Source organism: Berghia stephanieae, chromosome 5 (genome assembly GCF_034508935.2).
Source record: "Berghia stephanieae isolate SIO BIC M18660-M18661 chromosome 5, UCSD_Bste_1.3, whole genome shotgun sequence".
Lineage (NCBI taxonomy): Eukaryota > Metazoa > Mollusca > Gastropoda > Nudibranchia > Aeolidiidae > Berghia > Berghia stephanieae.
In genome coordinates, this window is record NC_088364.1 from 27,784,215 (window position 1) to 27,804,298 (window position 20,084).

At 35.0% G+C, this 20,084-nt stretch overlaps 1 protein-coding gene across 8 annotated transcripts in view; it reads right to left on the reverse strand.

The window, feature by feature from the left end:
* LOC144972686 (cilia- and flagella-associated protein 337-like) overlaps positions 1-20,084 on the reverse strand; it is a 91,102-nt gene that overhangs the window by 51,170 nt on the left and 19,848 nt on the right. Inside the window, exons 1-2 of one of the 8 annotated variants that reach the window (XM_078914205.1) lie at positions 12,687-12,882; positions 6,610-7,790 (exon numbers count right to left, since the gene is read on the reverse strand). The exons of 3 other annotated variants lie outside the window; for them this stretch is intronic. In XM_078914205.1, coding sequence (XP_078770331.1) covers positions 6,610-7,547 — 938 coding nt within the window. In that variant the 5' untranslated portion in view covers positions 7,548-7,790; positions 12,687-12,882. Of the gene's footprint in view, positions 1-6,609; positions 7,791-12,686; positions 12,883-20,084 lie in introns of those variants that run through there. 4 more of the 8 variants (XM_078914201.1, XM_078914204.1, XM_078914203.1 and 1 more) reach the window with 4 other exon arrangements.

The following is a 20,084-nucleotide window of genomic DNA, read 5'->3' on the forward strand; positions in this document are numbered from 1 at the left end:
TAATAATACAATCTCCAATTTGTTATGTACGTAGATGGGTTGTTTTCATATTGCACCTTCGGTTTTTAACCATCACAACAGTTTCACTGTTGAGCGATGGTTTCCAGCAATCAAACACACCCGTCCCTATCAGCAACAGTTACCCCAGAGTGTCTAATCATGCGTTCGTTTGTTTGATTTCAATTTTTAGGTGGTCAATGGAATCAATCATGCATCGACCATCGACCAACAAGCCCCAATGCTCGGTGTTGTCACTCTTATTGTGGTCACGGATGATTGAATGGTGGGGTGGACCATGTGTGATTTGGTTTTCCCGCCAGCTCTTACCTGTTAACGTATTGAGGAAGACTGGTAGACAGAAAACAAGCATACAATAGATAGAACGAAATTGACGTCACTCATTATTTGATATTGTTTTTTAGTGTTCGCATTTCTAACGCGCAACTGTGATTTAAATTCAATTCTATTTTTTTTTAATATTCACACACAAGTTGGGACACGAGGCCATAAGAATAGTATATCTCAATTTATAAAATTAATATATGAAGTGTCGCTATTAATTCTTAATTCTATATTTATATAAATTTATGCATTACATATAAATTCAAACTAGGGACAACATATTTCACTTTGAAAGAATACTCTTCAACAGTCGTTAGGTCACTTCCTTCCTAATGACGCATGGTAACTTAGTAACACTGGCTCTAAACTATCGGAACAATGGCGGACGTCCGTATGAAATATTTCCCTGGCGAGCATAAAAGAGTATCAGGAGGGGAAAAAAACCATAAATTTGATCATGTTTTGACTTTTACACATTCTGATCACAAGGCATATGAAAAGTTCTAGCCAGCATGAAGAATAAAAAGTAATGATTTTCTTTGTTTAGAACCAAGATGGCCGCTGTTGCCTGGCGGCATGACATCAGACTACTGAATCCTATTATATATATATATATAAATTATATATATATATAGATATATTTATATATATTAAATATAAATTGTCACTCACATTATATGACCGAGACGTATTATATATATATAATATATATATATATATATATATATATATTTACATATATAATATGTAAATATATATATATATATATATATATATATAATATATATTATATATATATACATTGCCGCCATTAATTTTTAACTTTATATTTATACATTTTTATGTTTGCCACGTCTGTAAACGAATTTCCATTTTTTTGGATGAATAAAGTATATTGTTATTATTATTGTTATTATTATTTTATTATTATTATTATTATTATTATTATTATTATTATTATTATTATTATATTATTATATTATTTATAATAATAATATTATTATATTATTATTATTAATTATTATTATTATTATTATTATATATTATTATTATTATTAATTCTCACTAATCTATCAGACTATAAACGTTTAAGGTTACACATTGTTTTGTGTGTTGGTACGTTATATACGGCTGGCGGATGTTATGAGCTTTTTAACTAAACGCAATGCATCAATAGACTGACATAGTTGACCCATCGTTCCAAACCGTAATTAAGTCGACATGGATAAGACACTGAAATATGTAGGATTTTTTAAACTAATGTACGAAATAGTTATAAGATTAACATGATTTGTTATAAAAATGGCTTTCGCAAAAAGTTTTAAAATTTGACATTTCATCGATTTTATTGATTTTTATAAAATTCAAGGCGGAGTTGTCGTACCAGTAAGGTCTCTGGTTCGAGCCCCCATCGCCGCCGCGAAGTTTTTATTCTCTGTTGTCTTCTGGCACTTTCCTACTCACTTCATTTCTTTTTATTGATCTTACTTTCAATTGTCATTTTCAGCATAACTTTTGTCCCGACAAGAAATGACTTAGAGGCGGTTGATTATAATAATATATAGAAATTTACACACAAATAGAAAGGTCGAATAGCCACATAATCAACTTGTACAAAGTTCTGGTTTTGTGTTTTAATTATCTCAACACATGTCAACCAACTTATCTTTACGATAAACTACAATTATATTCACCGTGTCAATTAGATCTTGAGTTTGGCACTGACCCCGTGACTTTTTATTCTCTGTTTTCATCTGGCCTTATTTTTATCATCATTATTGTTACAAGTGACCTCTCCACATTTTTTCTGAAACCAAACACATCAATCTTGTAGTTTGAGACCTTATCCTTTTAAAAGTAGTTCTTCAGAGCCATAAGCCCAGTGGAGCCGGAGTTCATATGAAACGGACAATAGCAATTGCTTGCTACCCTTTGGATAGGACGCAATTAAGTCCATCGCAAAATACTTTCCTTTGCCAGATCTAACAGACCCAGCTACCCAATCACTGCTGGGTGGACAGGGGGAAAGGAGGGGGGGGGGGGAGGGGGGTCAGAAACTCCAAAAAAATCTCCTCTGCATCCGGGATCGATCTCAATCCCTTTGATTGTGAAGAGAGTGCTCTACTAACTGAGCTACCCCTTTTATCTTTTTAAAGCCTCAGATTTAAAACTTTTAACACATTTAGAATCGTTTTAATCGAATTATAATTGAAGAAAAGATTTTCTAGCCAAAATGAAATAAATGTGTATTGTTAGAATATGACAGGATTCTGTGTCTTGGGTAATATGTGCATAGTCTAAATTCAGCCTGACTATCCCAGGTTGTATTTCATGATACGGCAACTAAGTGGAGCTTTCTGATTCCAGTCACCGAGTTACGACCTCGTAATCCTTATTCAAACAAACGGACACAATAGCTGCATGTCAACGGCATATTACAGTAGAATTTTATCAGATGGTTGTAAATGTTAATATTGTGTGAATTTTATTTTTGTTTATATTCTACACCTTTTTTTTTTTCTTCTAAATCGAGTATTTATAAAGCACAATACCCACTAAACGTGCTCAAAGCGCTTTTTTACAAGGCGTCCCCAGCCAACAGCAACATTTAACATGTAAAACGAGGCGATGTTACAAGTATTTTTCGACATAGAAGGCACTGTACACGACCATTTACTCATTTTACACCTGAGTAGGGAGAAAGAATGTGAGTAAAGAGTCTTTTCCAAGGATTTAGCTATGCGCGGCTCAGAACGGGCTCGAACCCAGGACCCCCTGATCCGAAGGCGAGTCTCATACTACAAGACTACATAGCCGCACTTGGGAACCACAGTTTCAAGTCGGTACTCGGTCGAGGTGAATGAGTACCCCAAAAGGTGAATTTGGAACTATAAAGATGAGATGTGCGAATCCTCGATTTTTGTCCACGCTTTACCAAGCTCAATCCGCTTTGCAATGTAATATTTATTCTACCAGCAGGCCACATTAAACCGTGTTTCTATTTCAAAGAGTACCACTGGCCTCTTAGGCGTCCTTTTTATACTAACACTTTTACAATAAATGCACTGCCTCCAGCCAAGTACTCAATCTCAGCTGAGTCGAGTGTGGTAAATTGATTAAAGTGTCTTACCCATGGACACAACGTCGGGACCAGAATTTTCCAAGATCACTGTCACACATCCGACTACTGACCAAGCTTAACATTGCTTGATTTTTGTGATCAAATGAGACATTGTACCCCTGAGCCAACATATTATGGCACCACGTCACAACCTTATATTGACCGTGTTTTGATATACTTATCAGTCTGCTTACATAGTGACCAATGCTATGACCACCATCAAAATGGAAGTATCTAACAATGGAGGGAAAGCTGACAAGCAACGGGACACTTCACATAGCCATCGTAAAGTTATAGCCTGACCATAGCCATCGCTACGGCCTGACACTGACCAAAAATGACATCAAAATGCCAGTCTTTTGCCACAAAAGAAAACAAATCGTGAGTTGTATTTAATGGTTCAACCAATGAAATAATTTTTTTCCTTGAGCTGTACTAACGACAACTCACTAAACGCTACACAAACCTAAAAATGACGTCAAACTGCCAGTCCTAGAGGGTTCTAGTGTCAGGCTATATGTTAACGATGTCAACCTAAGGTTGATTCAATTTTTTATTTATTTAATTTCTTTTTTTAGATTTTCTGATTGTCTGTTCGTCGAGCAGCAATTGAATATGTGGGTTTATTAGACCCAACAACTTTTGAGAAAGGCTACCGTCCTTTTCATATCTTCTCCCTGTTCCTGCACAACTACAGGCACCGGGTCATGCTCCGGCTCCGTAGGCCTCATGACCCAAAAGGACTGTTCAATAACACAAGGTTAGAGCAACAACCTGTGACAAAATTACCGTCATCTTCTTTCAGAGCCGTAAGACCCATGGAGCCGGAGTTTATTCCGGTTTTTAGAAATAGTATGCGCTTGGCTAAGAAGCTCATAACATTGCCATCCGGAAGTATAACGGACCAACACACAAAACTGTGTGTATCCATGAACGTTTATAGTCAGGTTAATACAGTTCAGTGAGCATTACTCATAAACGCGGATGGCAAAAAACAATAACAAAGACCTGAGTGGTGTCATCTTCGAACTATCTATAGCGTCAATCTTGACAAAAGCAATTGCTTGCTACCATTTGGAAAGGACGCTAGCCTATAGCAAGTAATTTCCGCCAGATCTAAGAGACCCAGCTACCATTTACTGCTGGGTGGACAAGAGGGTGGGGTGGGGGTAGTCGGAAAAAAATCTCGACTGCACCCGGGATTGATTTGGTCCCTTTGCGTGTGAAGCGAGTGCTCTACTAACTGAGCTACCGGGACACCCATCATAGTGTCTGCGAGATTAATAATTCTGACATCAAGTGAAGCACGAGGTCAACTTTCCAGTTGAAATTTTGAAAAGTTCTAAAATAAAAATGCTGGGGGTTAAGGTAAAAAGATCAGTTGGGTAATATTGGGTGTGAGAGGAATTGAAGAGTAGTAAAAGCAGTGAAAATAGTTTTATTTTACCGTTTTGACATGAAAGCCTTTAATGTGAAGTAAATCAAAGAATTATAGAAATGACCAGCTTTACCAGTTTCTCAGTTAGATAATGAAATTTGACCGGCACCAGGAGACGAAAAGTGTGAACAAAGTATCGTATTTTAGACTATTTTTTTCATAGTTTTTAGCCTGAAGTAAACTAGATAATAATCGATCCCTTCATAGGTTTTCTAAATGCTTTAATATTGATACCTATATGTATCAAAATGTGATAAACAACCTCATGTCAAGGACCCAGTGTTTCTTCATCATCAACGTATTTTGGACTAGATTTTTCATAATATTTAGAGAGGAAACTAGAGAATAATAGATACCTTCATAGGTTTTCTAAATGATTTTATATTGATACCTAATAGAAAAATAAACTTGAGGTTTTATATAGCGCAATATCCACTAACCGCGCTCAGACCGTTTTACAAGAAGTACTTTGCAAAGAGCAACACTTAACATTTAGAACGAGACATGGCGCCTGTTAGGGGATATTAAATTTCATTATTTTACCAACAGAGAAAACGCTGTTAACGGCCAAGTACTGATTTTACACCTGAGTGTGATGAGTGATTGTGACTAAAGAGCCTTTTCCAAGGATTCAATTATGCACCGCTCAGAGCTGAACTCGAACCCTGGACTTTCCGATCTGAAGGCGAATGTCATACCACTAGACCACATAACCGCACAGCTAGCTAAATATATTAATTTATGGCTAAAGTAATGAGTGTGTGTATGTGTATGTATGTGTTTGAGAGTGAGAGAGAGAGAAGAGAAAGAGGGAGAGAGTTTGAAAGAGAGAGAGAAAGAGAGAGAGAGAGAGAGAGAAAGAGAGAGAGAGAAAGAGAGAGAGAGAGAGAGAGAGAGAGAGAGAGAGAGAAATATATGTCAGTATAAGGGGACGCAAACCCTTAAATTATTGCACATTCCTGCTTTGTGTTATGATATTGTTCCCCTTCATTAACTATGCAGCTCTTTCCAGAAATCATAAATATTTTATAAAGACCTCTTTCAATATTTTAAGCTTTATTATTGTTTGACATTAGGGGCTTTATGGCGCTTGCGTAACTTTAAGGTAATGTTAGAGCCTACTTGAAGATTTACAATCTAGAAATAAAGGAGAGAAAAAAGAAGGGAAACTAACGTGACCAATTGTCTCTCAAGAGTGTTATATCGGGATGAACCTGATGCTAAAACCTAAATTTTAAGATTATTTGTAACAATCTGAGTTAGAATAACTGTCTGCATTTAAGAAAGTAAGTTTTATTCCTGCATACAATTTATAAACATGATGATTTCGATTTTTTTTTTAAATTGAACTTTTCTATAGAGCAATATCCACTAAACATGCTCAAAGCGCTTTACAAATGGTCCCTGACCAACAGCAAAACGTATCATGTTGAACGAGACATGACGCCTATTAGGCGATATTACATTTTTTCCGACAGAGACAACGCTGTTGACGACCAGGTACTCATTTTACACCTGAGTACGGTGAGAGAATGTGAGTAAAGAGCTTTTTCCAAGGAATCAACTACGCGCCAAGCGAGGCTCGAACCCGGGACCTTCCGATCCGAAAACGCTTATCAGACCACATAGCCGCTAAACTACATTCATCTTGGTCATTCCGATATAATACCCAATTGAAGCATAGGGTCACAAATATTTCATTACTTACTCATCCTCGTCTTGTGTAGGCTCTCTCTTCGATGAAAAGTCCAGGAACAAGGAATAATATTTCCTAACTAAATCTAAAGAGTTCATGTCTGATTTCAGACTTGAATTTTCCCGTACCATCTTGTCTAATATTCCATTCACTTTTTCATTGCTACTGGAATCTCCTCTCAAAGCTCTATTTTGATTGCCTGGATCATTAGAAGTTAACCCTTTCACAACGAAATCTGGTATTGTAGGGTAAGGAGACCAAGATATAGATGGTGAATCTCTGTTGCTACTTGAGTTACTGTTCGCACTTTTGATTTTACGATGGTTTTTCGTGTTGCTACCATTAGATTCCCCCTTTGAAGAAGATGCTCTTGGTTCAGTATTGCCCTTGATGCTGTTGTTAGCATCTTTTGTATTTCCGTTTTTTCTCGTAGATCTAGAATCCTTTAAGGAAGTTTGTGAGGTTTCTTGTTTATTGAAAACTATTTCATTTAATGGTGTGTTTTCTGATTCAATGATTTCTTGAAGAAGACCTTTTGAACTTTCATTGGAGATTTCGCCTGTGTGTTTTTCTGATTTAGTTTCACTAATCAAATTATCTGATATGACATCGGAAGTTTCTGCTATAATTTGATGTGGTGAATCTTCTTCCCTTGATAATGAGTCATTTGATAGCTTTGCCTTCTCTAAAGTATTAGAATCGTCAGGGGATGAAGATATTGATTCTGATGAATTGTCTTCTGTGGTTGATGTCAAGGACACGGATTTAGATTCGAAATAACATTCGTTAGCACAGGGGTCACCGTACTCTGTTTCTAGCCTGATTTCTGGCACACTGTTGTTGCCTTCTCCAACAGTTGTATTTTCTTTGCACACAATATCTATCACTTCCTCATCTTGTTTAGGTGAAAGACTTTGCTCCTCTTCCTCGATCTTCGGAAGGAATTTCATTGTTGATTATATAATCTTTAAATCCGCGTTAAAAAGGTAGGATTGAGCTGGCTTTAAAGGACATTTGTTGAAGAACTGATTGCATTTGCAAATTCTTGTTATTAATTGTCATTACACAGTACACCCATCCATGTTTAGAGTTATTATAATAACAGTTGCAATATTATTCGTCTCTTAAACGGGATATCACTGGTAATCTAGACATATAATATATCTTGAAGGGCACTATTGTCTTCTGATAGACTATGAAAAGGGTAGAAAAAATACGATTGGATGAATTAATTGCAAAAAATTCGTTTAATTTAGAATTTGTGGTAAAATTGTTAAATCACGTATTATCACCTACTTGGTTTTCATATGTATCTGTAGTCTTAACAGCTCTGCTACATATATTTATTTTTCATTTCTAAATACAGCAGCGCACAAGGGCAAATTGATAATTAATAGTACTGAAATATAACCTGAATAATGTATATTTACATTAGGTCGGTGGTTATTTGAGCTATATTATTTATTTTGATTTTGTTTAATTGTTTTCTTTAACAACATTTTGTGATTGCTCTTGAAGTTTTTTGTCTTATTTATATTCTTTACGTTATTGGGTTTGATTTGGTCAATTGCGCTTCAATTTTATTTCCTTTTACAGACTTTTAATATGTTCTATTGAATAAATAGAATTGGTCATAGAGCTGGGCCAAACACGCTTCAACAATCGTAACGTCACTTCCCTCGTAATGACGCATGGTAACTTAGTAACTGGCTCTGAAGTATCGGAACAATGGCGGGCGTCCTTATGAAATACTTCTCCGACGACCATAAAAGCGTATCCAGAGGGAAAAAAAAACATTATAAATCTGATCATGTTTTGACTTTTACATATTCTCATCACAAAACATATGAAAAGTTCTAGTCAGCATGAGGAATGAAAGTACCAATTTTCTTTGTTTAGAACTGCGATGGCCGCCGTTGCTGAGCGACGTGACATCAGACTATTGAATCCAATTCCTTGGAAAGTGAATTCACAGAGCCCCAAAAGTGATGAAAATAAAATGAACAATGGGCGAGACACAATAAAAACTCCTTTGGTTTTTGTAAAACATGCTTTGTTGTGTGTGTGTGTGTGTGAGAGAGAGAGAGAGAGAGAGAGAGAGAGAGAGAGAGAGAGAGAGAGAGCTTGTATGTGTGCTTGCTTTGTAAAGCGCTGCTTAGCACTATACCTGTGGGTAGTAAAGCGCTATATGAATACATACATTACTATTATTATCATTATTATTATTATTATTATTATTATTATTATTATTATTATTATTATTATTATTATCATCATCATTATTATTATTATTATATTATTATTATTATTATTATTATCATTATTATTATCATTATTATTATATTATCATCATTATCATTCTCTTTATTATTATTATTATTATTATTATTATTGTTATTATTATTATTATTATTATTATTATTATTATTGTTGTTGTTGTTGTTGTTGTTGTTGTTGTTGTTGTCGTGGTTTTCGTCGTTGTTGATTCTTAATTCAATACGTGATATCTGAAAACCGTATTTTATTATGTCATCGTGAACCAGGTGACAAAGAATTATTTAAAAGTAAAAATGAAAGCTGAGAATTTGATTTCATTAATTGTAAGAAACTACATCGGTTGTCTTATGTAAAATATGAAACTGACCTAAATGTCACTTTTGTTGGGGTTATAGTATAATTTTAGTATTTAAATCCTACAAATTACGCTTTGAAGGTTTCATATATAATACAATTCTTATCACCACCTCTATCATAAAAATAAAAGATTTTTTTATTTTTAATTGGAAAACTCCCCCTGACAAAACTTGAATAAGAATGAATACTCATAAAATAACACTAACTCAAGTTACAATCATACCCTCTTCTAAAACTTAAACATAAAACGTATCTCCATCATTATTCGAATGTTTGCTTGATCCAAGGAAAAAAAAACCAAAACAAACAACCCTATTCCTGGAAAAGAACGTTCTCAAAACACACCATACCAACACTTATTGTGCGAATAGACTGCGTGTTCAACAACAGACTCACAAAGTTGTTGCTGTTGAAAAGTCAATAAATTGCTAATGGTATCGCTCATAATGGAAATATCGCACACAATAACCGCTACATCGATAAAACTTCCATTCAGCGATTGGGTTTCTTTGGGGGGTTTTCTTCTACTCCGCTTTTTAATATCGCTGTCGAGATTAGACGAAATCCTGAATGAAAGGGCCGTATTATGTACTAATATCCATTTAATCGACTGGTCGAGAGCAATAAACTAGAGAGTGACTAAAGATTAGATTTGCCTATCCATAATGTTTTCTATCCGTATAAAGAAAGGTGATTTATTCGGGGATATAGATGACATATGATATGAGAATATAAAGTAATTTATATTTATTTTTTTCTTGAGTATGCTTGTCACAACATAATCCTCCTTCATAATCCTGTAGTGTATACAAGAAAAACAATATATTGGATAGCCTACAATATTTAAAACTTTACAACCACGGGGCTAAGATGAATCTCAATTCATCAAGCGGATAAAATGGCAAATGATTGCTTTACTACCTTCTAAAAGGGACGCTATTTGCCGAATTGTGATTTACGACTGTTTAAATATATAAAATTTGAATGAAGGTAATCAGAAGACCTGAGGTTCGATCCTCAGTCGACGTCGAATGATTTTTTGGGATGGTTTTTTTTCTTGTAGTTTTCTTTCTTGCTTTGTCCAGATGATTTATTAAAGTCAGTGTTTATAACACTTCCAAAGTCACCAGGGGCCACGGAATGAGTCACTTCACGAAAATTCTCTTAAGACTACTAATGAACAGAATGAGGAAGAGTATAAAACCAGAGATATCAAGAACTCAATTTGGATTTGTCCCCGACAAAGGTACAAGAAATGCTATTTTCACCTTATCAATGTTGATGGAAAGATGTATTGAAGTCCAGAAAGACTTATTTATTTGCTTTATTGATTACTCAAAGGCATTCGAGAAAGTTAGACATTGTGAGCTATTTAATATCCTTGAAGTACTAGACATAGACGGAAAAGATCTTAGAATTATTAGAAACTTATATTGGAAACAAAGTGCAGCCGTCAGGATTGAAGGAGAATTAAGTAAATATATACAAATTAAACGAGGTTTAAGACAAGGATGTGTTTTGTCACCAGACCATTTCAATATCTACAGCGAAACAATTATTAGAACTTTAGGAGATAGCCCAGGCATTGAGCAAGATCAATGGTGAGAATATCAACAATATAAGATATGCAGATGACACAGCACTAATTTCAGACTCAAAAGAAAATTTACAACTACTCCTCAATAAAATAGTCACAGAGAGTGAACGTATGGGGTTACACTTAAATGTATAAAAGACAGAATGCATGGTTGTATCAAGGAGAGAAAGAAATCCAATATGCAACTTAATAAGCAATGGAAAAACTATAAAACAAGTTCAGACATTTAAATATCTTGGATACATAATAACTTCAGATGGCAGATGCAACACAGAAATAAAACGAAGAATTGCAATAGCTAAAGATAGTTTTAATAAAATGAGTCTAATTTTTAAAAACCACAATATCTCAATGACAACAAAGCATAGGGTTTTGAAGGCCTACGTATGGTCAGTATTATTATATGGCTGCGAAAGCTGGACAATTACGGAAGACATTAGAAAGAAACTGGAGGCAGCAGAAATGTGGTTTCTTAGAAGGATGTTAAGAATCTCATGGACAGAGAAGTCTAATGAAGAAATATTAGAGCAAGCTGAAACTAAAAGGCTATTAATTCGTACAATAAGAAAAAGACAAATGCAATTTTTAGGGCACCTAAATAGACATAAATGTATTGAACATCTTGCTCTCACAGGAAAGATAGAAGGTAAAAAGAGTAAAGGTAGACCAAGAAAAACATATTTGAATAGTTTGAACAGCTGGGTGACACAGAAAGAGAAGAGTAATATTAGTTTTCTGAGGTTATCTGATCAGAGAGATGAATGGCGTATCATGATCACCGATGTCTGGCACAGACTTGGTACTTGAAGAAGAAGAAGAAGCTTTGCCTGACACCATTCATACGAATTTGTTCAATAAAATCCTAAGGTTGAGAGAATCGAATGAAATTTGTCTATCTATAGAATAGAATGTATACTTTACTTGACCTCTGAGCACATATTTACGTCATATTATATTTTTACAATGGAGAGAGAGAGAGAGAGAGAGAGAGAGAGAGAGAGGAGAGAGAGAGAGAGAGAGAGAGAGAGAGAGAGAGGGGGAGGATTGAGGTAATAGTAACGATAAAAACCCAAATAAAATTTGTCCTCATAAAAAGAATACTTTTTAAAAAAATCAGTTTAACCTTACTAATTGACGTAACTTTAAGGATTATGGGTTCAAAATTATAACTGGAAAACACAGTAGAAAGTCAAAGCCGGCATAGAAATTTAGATATGCAACACTCTTTCATTAAGAAATCGTAGGCTAAGATTTTACTTTGCTTTGTTTTGTTTGCTGTTGTTGTTGGTTGGTTTGTTGGGGGGTTTTTTGTCCTTTGGTTGTTTAATTTTTGTTGGTTTTTTTAAAAGAAATTCTTTTTCTGTTTTTTTTTTTATTGTGGGGTGTTCCGTTTTTTGTTTTTTTTTTGGTGTTTTTTGGTCTTCGTCTGGATTTTATTTGTTTGTTTTTGGTTTTTATTTTTTGTTTTTTTAGGGGGGGGGTTGTCTTGTTTTGTTTTTTTTTTGTGGGGTTTATTTTTTGTTTTTTAGTTTAGTTTTGTTTCTGTTTTCTGTTTTTGTTATTTTGTTTTTTATATTGGGGGGGGGGGGGGAGAGTGTTTGAGAACCTTACAATCTTTAAAATTTTGCATTTATAGTTTTGTCATGTCAAACTATAAGAAACAATTTGTTTCTTAGATGTAGTAGCGGGAAACTTACTAGAAATAACCATAAGGTAGTATAGCTCACAAGATAACATGGCAATTATGATGTCGGTTCTGATAATTAAAAAAAAAAAAAAAGAACTAAAGCACGTAAATATAATGGTCAATTCTAAAGGAGAAAATCAATTTTCATAAGGTAACTTCCCAAATACACACATTATCATAATACAAAATTAAATAAACTTTCAATTTCCATCAAAGGGAATCACGATCACATAATGTTCTACATTACTATCTCTATTAGAATAAAAACGCAACACCCGCTGGACTTCACTTGATTGGCTTCGCCGAACACGAAGAGGAAAAGTCAGACCTAATATTAACAACACTGACTGGCTCTCTATAGAATAGAATAATGTATTAAGGGCTTGTCTACGAGTCTATGACAAAACAAACAGTCTCCAACGCCAAGGCCTATCAGGTTTTCTATCAACAATGAACCAGATGAATGACTTCACCCAACGTCACTTCAACAAACTTTCTATTCTGTCGTAATGTGAGAGAGAAAAAATTTTTTTATAATTTTGGCCAGAAAACTCGTCCTTCAAATGTCGATCGATTAAAATAATCATCATCTTGTCAAAAACTCTCAAACCTGGGACCTCGCAAAAGTCCCAATTTTGAGAGTTTTTGACAAGATAAGGGTTGTTTTAATCGATCGATATTTGAAGGAGGAGTTTTCTGGCTAAAACCATAAAAATGTGTTATATTTTTTCAGGGTGCGGCAGTTTTCTCATTGAGCGTCATTGACTTCATACAGAGTGCATACAATAACTAATTAATTAAAAAGTGTTTTGACGTTTATGTTGCTCGCTTCTATGGATAGAAACAGCAGATGCTGGCCTCGATATACGGATATCACTACGAAACTCTATGGTAATGCCCATGATCTTCGTAGGCCCGTGGAATTTGTTACCAGCATCGGAATCCAGCTTGGATCTACTTTGAAAGAATGGAAGAAGAAGAAGAAGAAGAAGAAGAAGAAGAAGAAGAAGAAGAAGAAGAAGAAGAAGAATCTCGTAACTAGATCAGAAGAGGGCCCAAAGCTGCTTAATCTGCAGATCATTCACCGGAATGTATTTGTGTCCCACCTTTCCAAACCGGTTATTTGTCGTAGTGATTATTGTTCACCCAGACATTGTGAGACGACAGGTCAGGTATAGAGAGTATGCGCTTGGCGAAAAAGCTCGCATTGCCATCCAGAAGTATAATGTACCAACACACGTGTGTTACCATGAACTTTTATAGTCTGGATAATACAGTTTAGTGAGAATTACTCATAAACGTGGATAGCAAAAATCAATAACAAAGACCCGAGTGACATCAACTTCATTCTATCTATATTCAAATCAAATTAAAACGTTTACATGGAGGGTAAAGGTGAATGAAATTGTTTTTAACCTTTCGTCATTGTGGCAGGAGAAGATTTTGGAAACAGATACTCTTGTGATATTATTCTCCGTGCTTTAAAAATGTAATACTATATTTATTTCTTGAAACAAATTTCAAATCAAATTTGACGCCCCATTCCATTTCAATGCACACGATTGATCCTCTAAATGTTAAATCATTAAAATAAGGCATAGAATGGTTATTCATTAAGATGTCATATGCATGAATCAAATGTTTACAACATGATGTTAAATTAACGAGTGTTATTTGTTTTTCAAAGAGAGCAGGATTGAAACAGTTGGTGGGAAAAGAAAATGTTTGAGACGGGAACAGAGAGGGGAGAGGGAGAGAGAGAGAGAGAGAGAGAGAGGGGGGGGAGAGAGAGAGAGAAAGGGGAAACAAATAGATAGAAAGAATAAGGGAGAGGGAGAGAGAGAGAGAATAGAGAGAGAGAGAGAGAGAGACTGAGAGAGAGAGAAAGGAACTGAAAAAAAACAAGAATGGAAATGCGTATGACCTATGTTTCAACACGAATCATGTTCTTTTGTTAACTGTTGTTTTACTCTATAAAAACACTTATTTAAAGATAATGGCCAGAAAAACGTCCTTCAAATGTCAATCGATTTAAATGACCCTCACCTTGGCAAATTAATACTCTCTAATCTGGGACCTCGCGAGTGTTTTACCAAGATGATGGTCATTGAAATTGATCTATTCTTAAAGGACGAGTTTTCTGGACAAATTTTTAAATACGTGTTATTTTTTTTTCTTCTGAGAATATAATATTTTACAACGGGATTACAACAATATTTGATGTGAGAAATGATCCACTTGTCAAATCCTTATTACTATGTAAATTCAAGAGACAAACCCTCAATGTGTTTATAGCTGGTTTTTAATAGCTTTGTTTTTTGTCTGCAAAGAACGGCTGGGTTTTTTTATATAAAAAGTAAACAAAATGATAAGTAAAATAAAAATCTTTGATTAGATTTACAAAAAAAACTGAATAGGTGATAAATCGGTTATTAAGGAAGACAATGTTTTGTTTGTTTGCTTGAACAACACCGTCTTTTCATCTCACATTCGTCTTTAGTGGTAGTGTTTAATTCCTCGTCTAATATTGGTTGATAATGGGGAAACACGAGACTCTAACATCCTTTGATCTTGTTAATTTCATTTCATTTTACTTTGAACATTTTTTTTTAATTCTTCGAGTTCCAAGCATTAGTATTTGCATTATGTCGAACATACGTGCAATGCTCTTTTCTTACATTTCCTATATATTTTATTATAATAACAACAATGTGAAATTGAATATGGGCTTCAATTTAATACACGAAAACATATAAAATGGACGTTTTCGGTTTCCCCTTTATCAACAAAACAGGACGAGGAATACACCACAGACGAATGAGATAATGTGGTTGTGGCGTTTTTAACAACGCCATTAAAATAGAATAAATATAGAAATATAAATAAATAAATAAATAACCGCAAATACCAGCATGTACATATATGCAGGTCTGACATCCGAACGCAATTATGGGCCTAGCTCAATATTATTGTAATAAACAATATTCTGCGTCATTTAAAAAAAAAATGTCCATTACAACAATCAGCCCATAATGAATTGGGTTATCAGACCTGCAAATAAGTACACGTCGACAAATTCCAAGTCCTACCACATTGAAAAAAATAAAACACATTATATTTTCATTCTTGCATTCTGTTGTTTTGAGCAAAGCTTAGGAGTCGTCACTTGGCAACCGGACAATTTCCGTTTTATTCGCCCATTGTTTACATACGGACATTTAATTAAATCGTTGACAGCCCATCAATAACAGGTCGCCAAGTAAAAAGCTGCTGACTAATCGCTGCCTATTCTTTAGAGTATCGATCCGTTAACAGAAGAAACAAGATTGAATTAAATGTTTTTGTTGGGGAGAGAGGGGAAAAGAAAGGGGGAGGGGGGGGGGGCGAGGCAATTAAAGACAATCAGTTTTACTCTTTATTGTTAAGAAAAAATGAAGAGAAATTATAAGAACCAGGGAAGAGAGTGTGGGATTCAATAAGGCGTGAGAAAACATTGAAAGCGAGAAATTAAATTATATAGATTGGCAAAAAAACAATTTTGATAATTGCAATCGATTTTAAGTTAGATCATAGCCAATTCTTGAAGACGAATATTCTCACGTTGTATTCTCCTTTTTTTTAAAACGTATATCAATCCATGATTAAAAGCAAGTGGCAAGTCTGGTGGTAACCATACGTGATTATAGGCTTGTTTTAACATTGTTGTAATTTTAGAGAACATTTTGCGTGGGTTTGAGAGTATTTCCATAACAACAATGAGCCCATAACAAATTGTGTAATCAGACCTGCAAATATGTGCACGTGGTGTTTGATTGTAAAGATTCAAAATGCGCTCCGGCACTGTTCCTAAACTTGATTTGTCCGGTTATCAAATTAAATCACATTAAGAATATCAATAATTATTTGACTCTTCTTTTAAGATGTTTGTATGGTGTATGTTGTCATATTCATGTTTACAAGTGTACAGAGGGCAGCGTGGTTCAGCGATATGGTCTTAGCTACGTACCCGAAAGGTACCGAGTTCGACTACCCTTCAAGCTGTGTGGCCTTGATCAAGTCACCTAGCCTTAGCTCACTTTGCAGTGCTGCATTGCGACTGACGCCTGGGTTATTCCAGTCTTCTCTTGGAATAGACCCTAAAGAAAAATTTTAAAATAAAATTTTTAAAAATAAAAAATTCCCTTCCAAGGGGAAATTTGTCTTTAGGATCTATTCCAACGGAAGACTGGAATAACCCAGGCGTCAGCAGCAGTACAGCGCCACAAAGTTAACTAGGGCTAGGTGACTTGCTCAAGGCCTAGGCAACGAGGCGGGTAGTCGAACTCGCTTCCTTTTGGGTACGAAGCAAAAATACCGTACCGCTGAGCCATGCTGCCATTATGGATGAATAAAGGAAAATATTTATATCTTTTATTTTATTTATTTTAAGTGTGTCCAAGTAGACAATTAGGTACAGACTTGTTATTATTTCATTGGTTAGCTCAGATTGCGATCATGTTATTTCAAGCATACTTGTGGGTTTGTTAGACGTTTGTCCATGTGCTCAAGTCCACCTTCTGATTGTATCAACTATATTATGTGCAGTCATGCAGGGTTTTATTTAGTTTAGATATTTATGTGATCTAGGCAGATTTCGAGAGAGGTTCCTCTTCTTTACAAAGAATTTCCAAAAAATATTTTGATTGTCATATTTATTGAGTCAGTAATTGTTGCCTCGTTATGACCTTTGTACTCTGGAAAAACACAGATTAAATATTTTGGCCAGAAATTTCTTCCTTCAAAAAGTGATCGAATTAACTCGTCGTATTCTTTAAAAACTCACTAAAGAGTCCGGTTTGAGAGTTAATTTCAATCAAGCGATAGTTGAAGGACATGTTTTCGATACTTGTCGATTTATTAGACGTTTGTTCAGGCGCTAAAGTCCACCTTCTGATTGTATCAACGATATTATGTGCAGTCATGCAGGGTTTTATTTAGTTAGGTGTTTATGTGATCTAGGCAGATTTCGAGAGAGATTCCTCTTTCTTACAAAAACTGTCAAAAAATATTTCCAAGAAATTTATTGATTGTCAAATTTATTGAGTTAGTAGTTGTCTCGTTATGACCTTTGCTAAAGCGAGGCCAGCAATACTGCCGTACTCTGGAAAAACACAGATTAAAACTTTTCTTCAAATTTTCTTCTTTCTTCAAACAGTGATCGAATCAAATTGTCGTACTCTTTAAAAAGAAATTGAAGTATCAGGTTTGAGAGTTATTGACAAAATCAAGTTAATTTCAATCACGCGATAGTTGAAGTAAAAGATTTCTGGCCAAAAATTTTAATGTGTTTTTTTTTTCAGAGTATCGCAGCAAAGTATAACTATTCAAATCAGGTCCACGTTACTCTCTCTTTTTACGAGTACTGATTTCTTCAAATAACAGTTATTCTTATTTTATCAGTTCATGGAGGAAGACAAATGTGTTAAGAATTAAGAATTTCAATATCTTTAAATGGATGTCATATATCTACCTGGAGGAAGATGAGATTTTTATCATTATTTTTATCATCACCATCATCATTTACTAATATTTCATTTTAGTGTATCAAGCAATATGTTTTAGGCAACATGTTTCGGATCGTTAAACTTTTTGTTAAAAAATCCCAACTATTGATTCCTGTTATGTCAAGTTTTCATTTAATGAACAGAACAGAGGCCAACAACAAATAATGATTGCTTTATAATGAACCTTTTCCACTACCACCCTCTCAATCACACCCCCTTTTAATCAACCGTAAATAGCTAATTGTTTACACTTTCTAGTTTATTTCCAGTGGTTTCATTATAAATCTTTAAAATCGGGGTTAGATTATAATAATACCAATAAATCTTGATAATCATTCCTAAGCAATTCACACAGTGTTACAAATATCACACACAAACTGAATACATTCCGGTATAATTTTTAAAATATACGTTCCCTCTCTCTCTTTCTCTCTCTCTCTCTCTCTCTCTCTCTCTCTCTCTCTATATATATATATATATATTTATATATATATATATATATATCACTTATAGAGAACTTTCTCTCTCTATCTTTCTTTCTCTCTGTATCTCTCTCCACTCTTTCTCTTACTCTCTTTCTCTCTCTTTCTCTCTCTCTCTCTATCTCTCTCTCTCTCTCTCTCTCTCTCTCTCTCCTCTACTCTACTCTACTCTCATGTCAATATTGTTACACCTAGTCATGTCATATGATAAAGATATATAAACTAAATACATTTCAGTATGCTTTAACCTGAGACCAAATCTTACTGTTCCACCGAAAGAACAGTAATTGACATAAATGGGAGATGACTTACAAGGAAAAAATAGAATTTTCCTCCCAACCCCCTCCCCATCCCCTCCCCTCCTTTCATTGACTATTTCCCACTTGTTGGAAGACCCTAAGCCGGGACTAGGAAAAAATCATGAAAGCCTATCCATAGGGTAAGCAACAAGGAAGAAAAGGATAGAATGTACAGCAGGAGTGATCCCCCACCCCCTTTCCAGCACTCCGTGCGAGATCGAAAGACCCCCACATCAGGAAAATAGTTTGGTCTCCATTATTAACCAGAATAACAGTGACAGAAATTATAATTTGAAAGAAATCCAATCTCCCCACTAAAATAGGACCAAACAATATCATTAAAGCGCCAATCTTTTTTCTCAACAAACATCGTTTACGGGCACATATTACCAGTCGACAAAACTGGTATACAACGTCTTTGCCCGTGCTGGATGGGCAAAAAAGAGACATTATATAACCACGGCGATATGTTTGACCAAAGACAACACAGAACGGAATGGCTAGTGGATCTTTTGTTGACCGTGGTCACCCAGCCACTTATTAATATTTTCTTTACTTATAATAATTGAGTTGGAGAGGCAATTGCAATATGTCAACACTTACAAGGACAGCCTTTCTCGGGGCCAAATGGTCAGACCATAGCCTTCGTTGCCTTCGCTATCTTCTAACCTGACACTTATCTAAACATTACGTGACAATAACAAGGCGACGATCATAGTGAAAAAGTCAGTAGTTGTTGGGAAAGATTTGAAAAAGTCTGTATAAAACAGTGCCAGACAAAGCAAGAAAAAAAGTACAAGTAGAAAAAAGCAATCCAAAAAAAAAAACAACACCGCCTCGACTAAGGTAACCTCTGTGCTGTAATGAAAGCACGTCTGATCGGTAATCAAGAGGTCGGAGGTTCGATCGCTTGTTGAGGCAGGTTGATTTTTTTGGATGCTTCTTTGTGTCTTGTATTTTTCTTTCTCGCTTTGTCTGGTACTGTTCCATACATACTTTTACATATGTGTATCTTACGCCAGTGCCTGCTCCCAAATTTGTCACTTTGTCGTACAAGGACTCAAACTAACAAGTTAATGGTCCCATTTTCGTACACATGAATACAACTCACTGATTACTTTCTTTTGGTGCTCGTCGCCCTGTGTTTTGATGAAAATATTGGTCAATGCCAGGCTATTCGTTTACAAAGGCTACGATTAGGCTAAATTCTATGTCAGTAATTGGGATAGAGTCAATGCCCGTGTA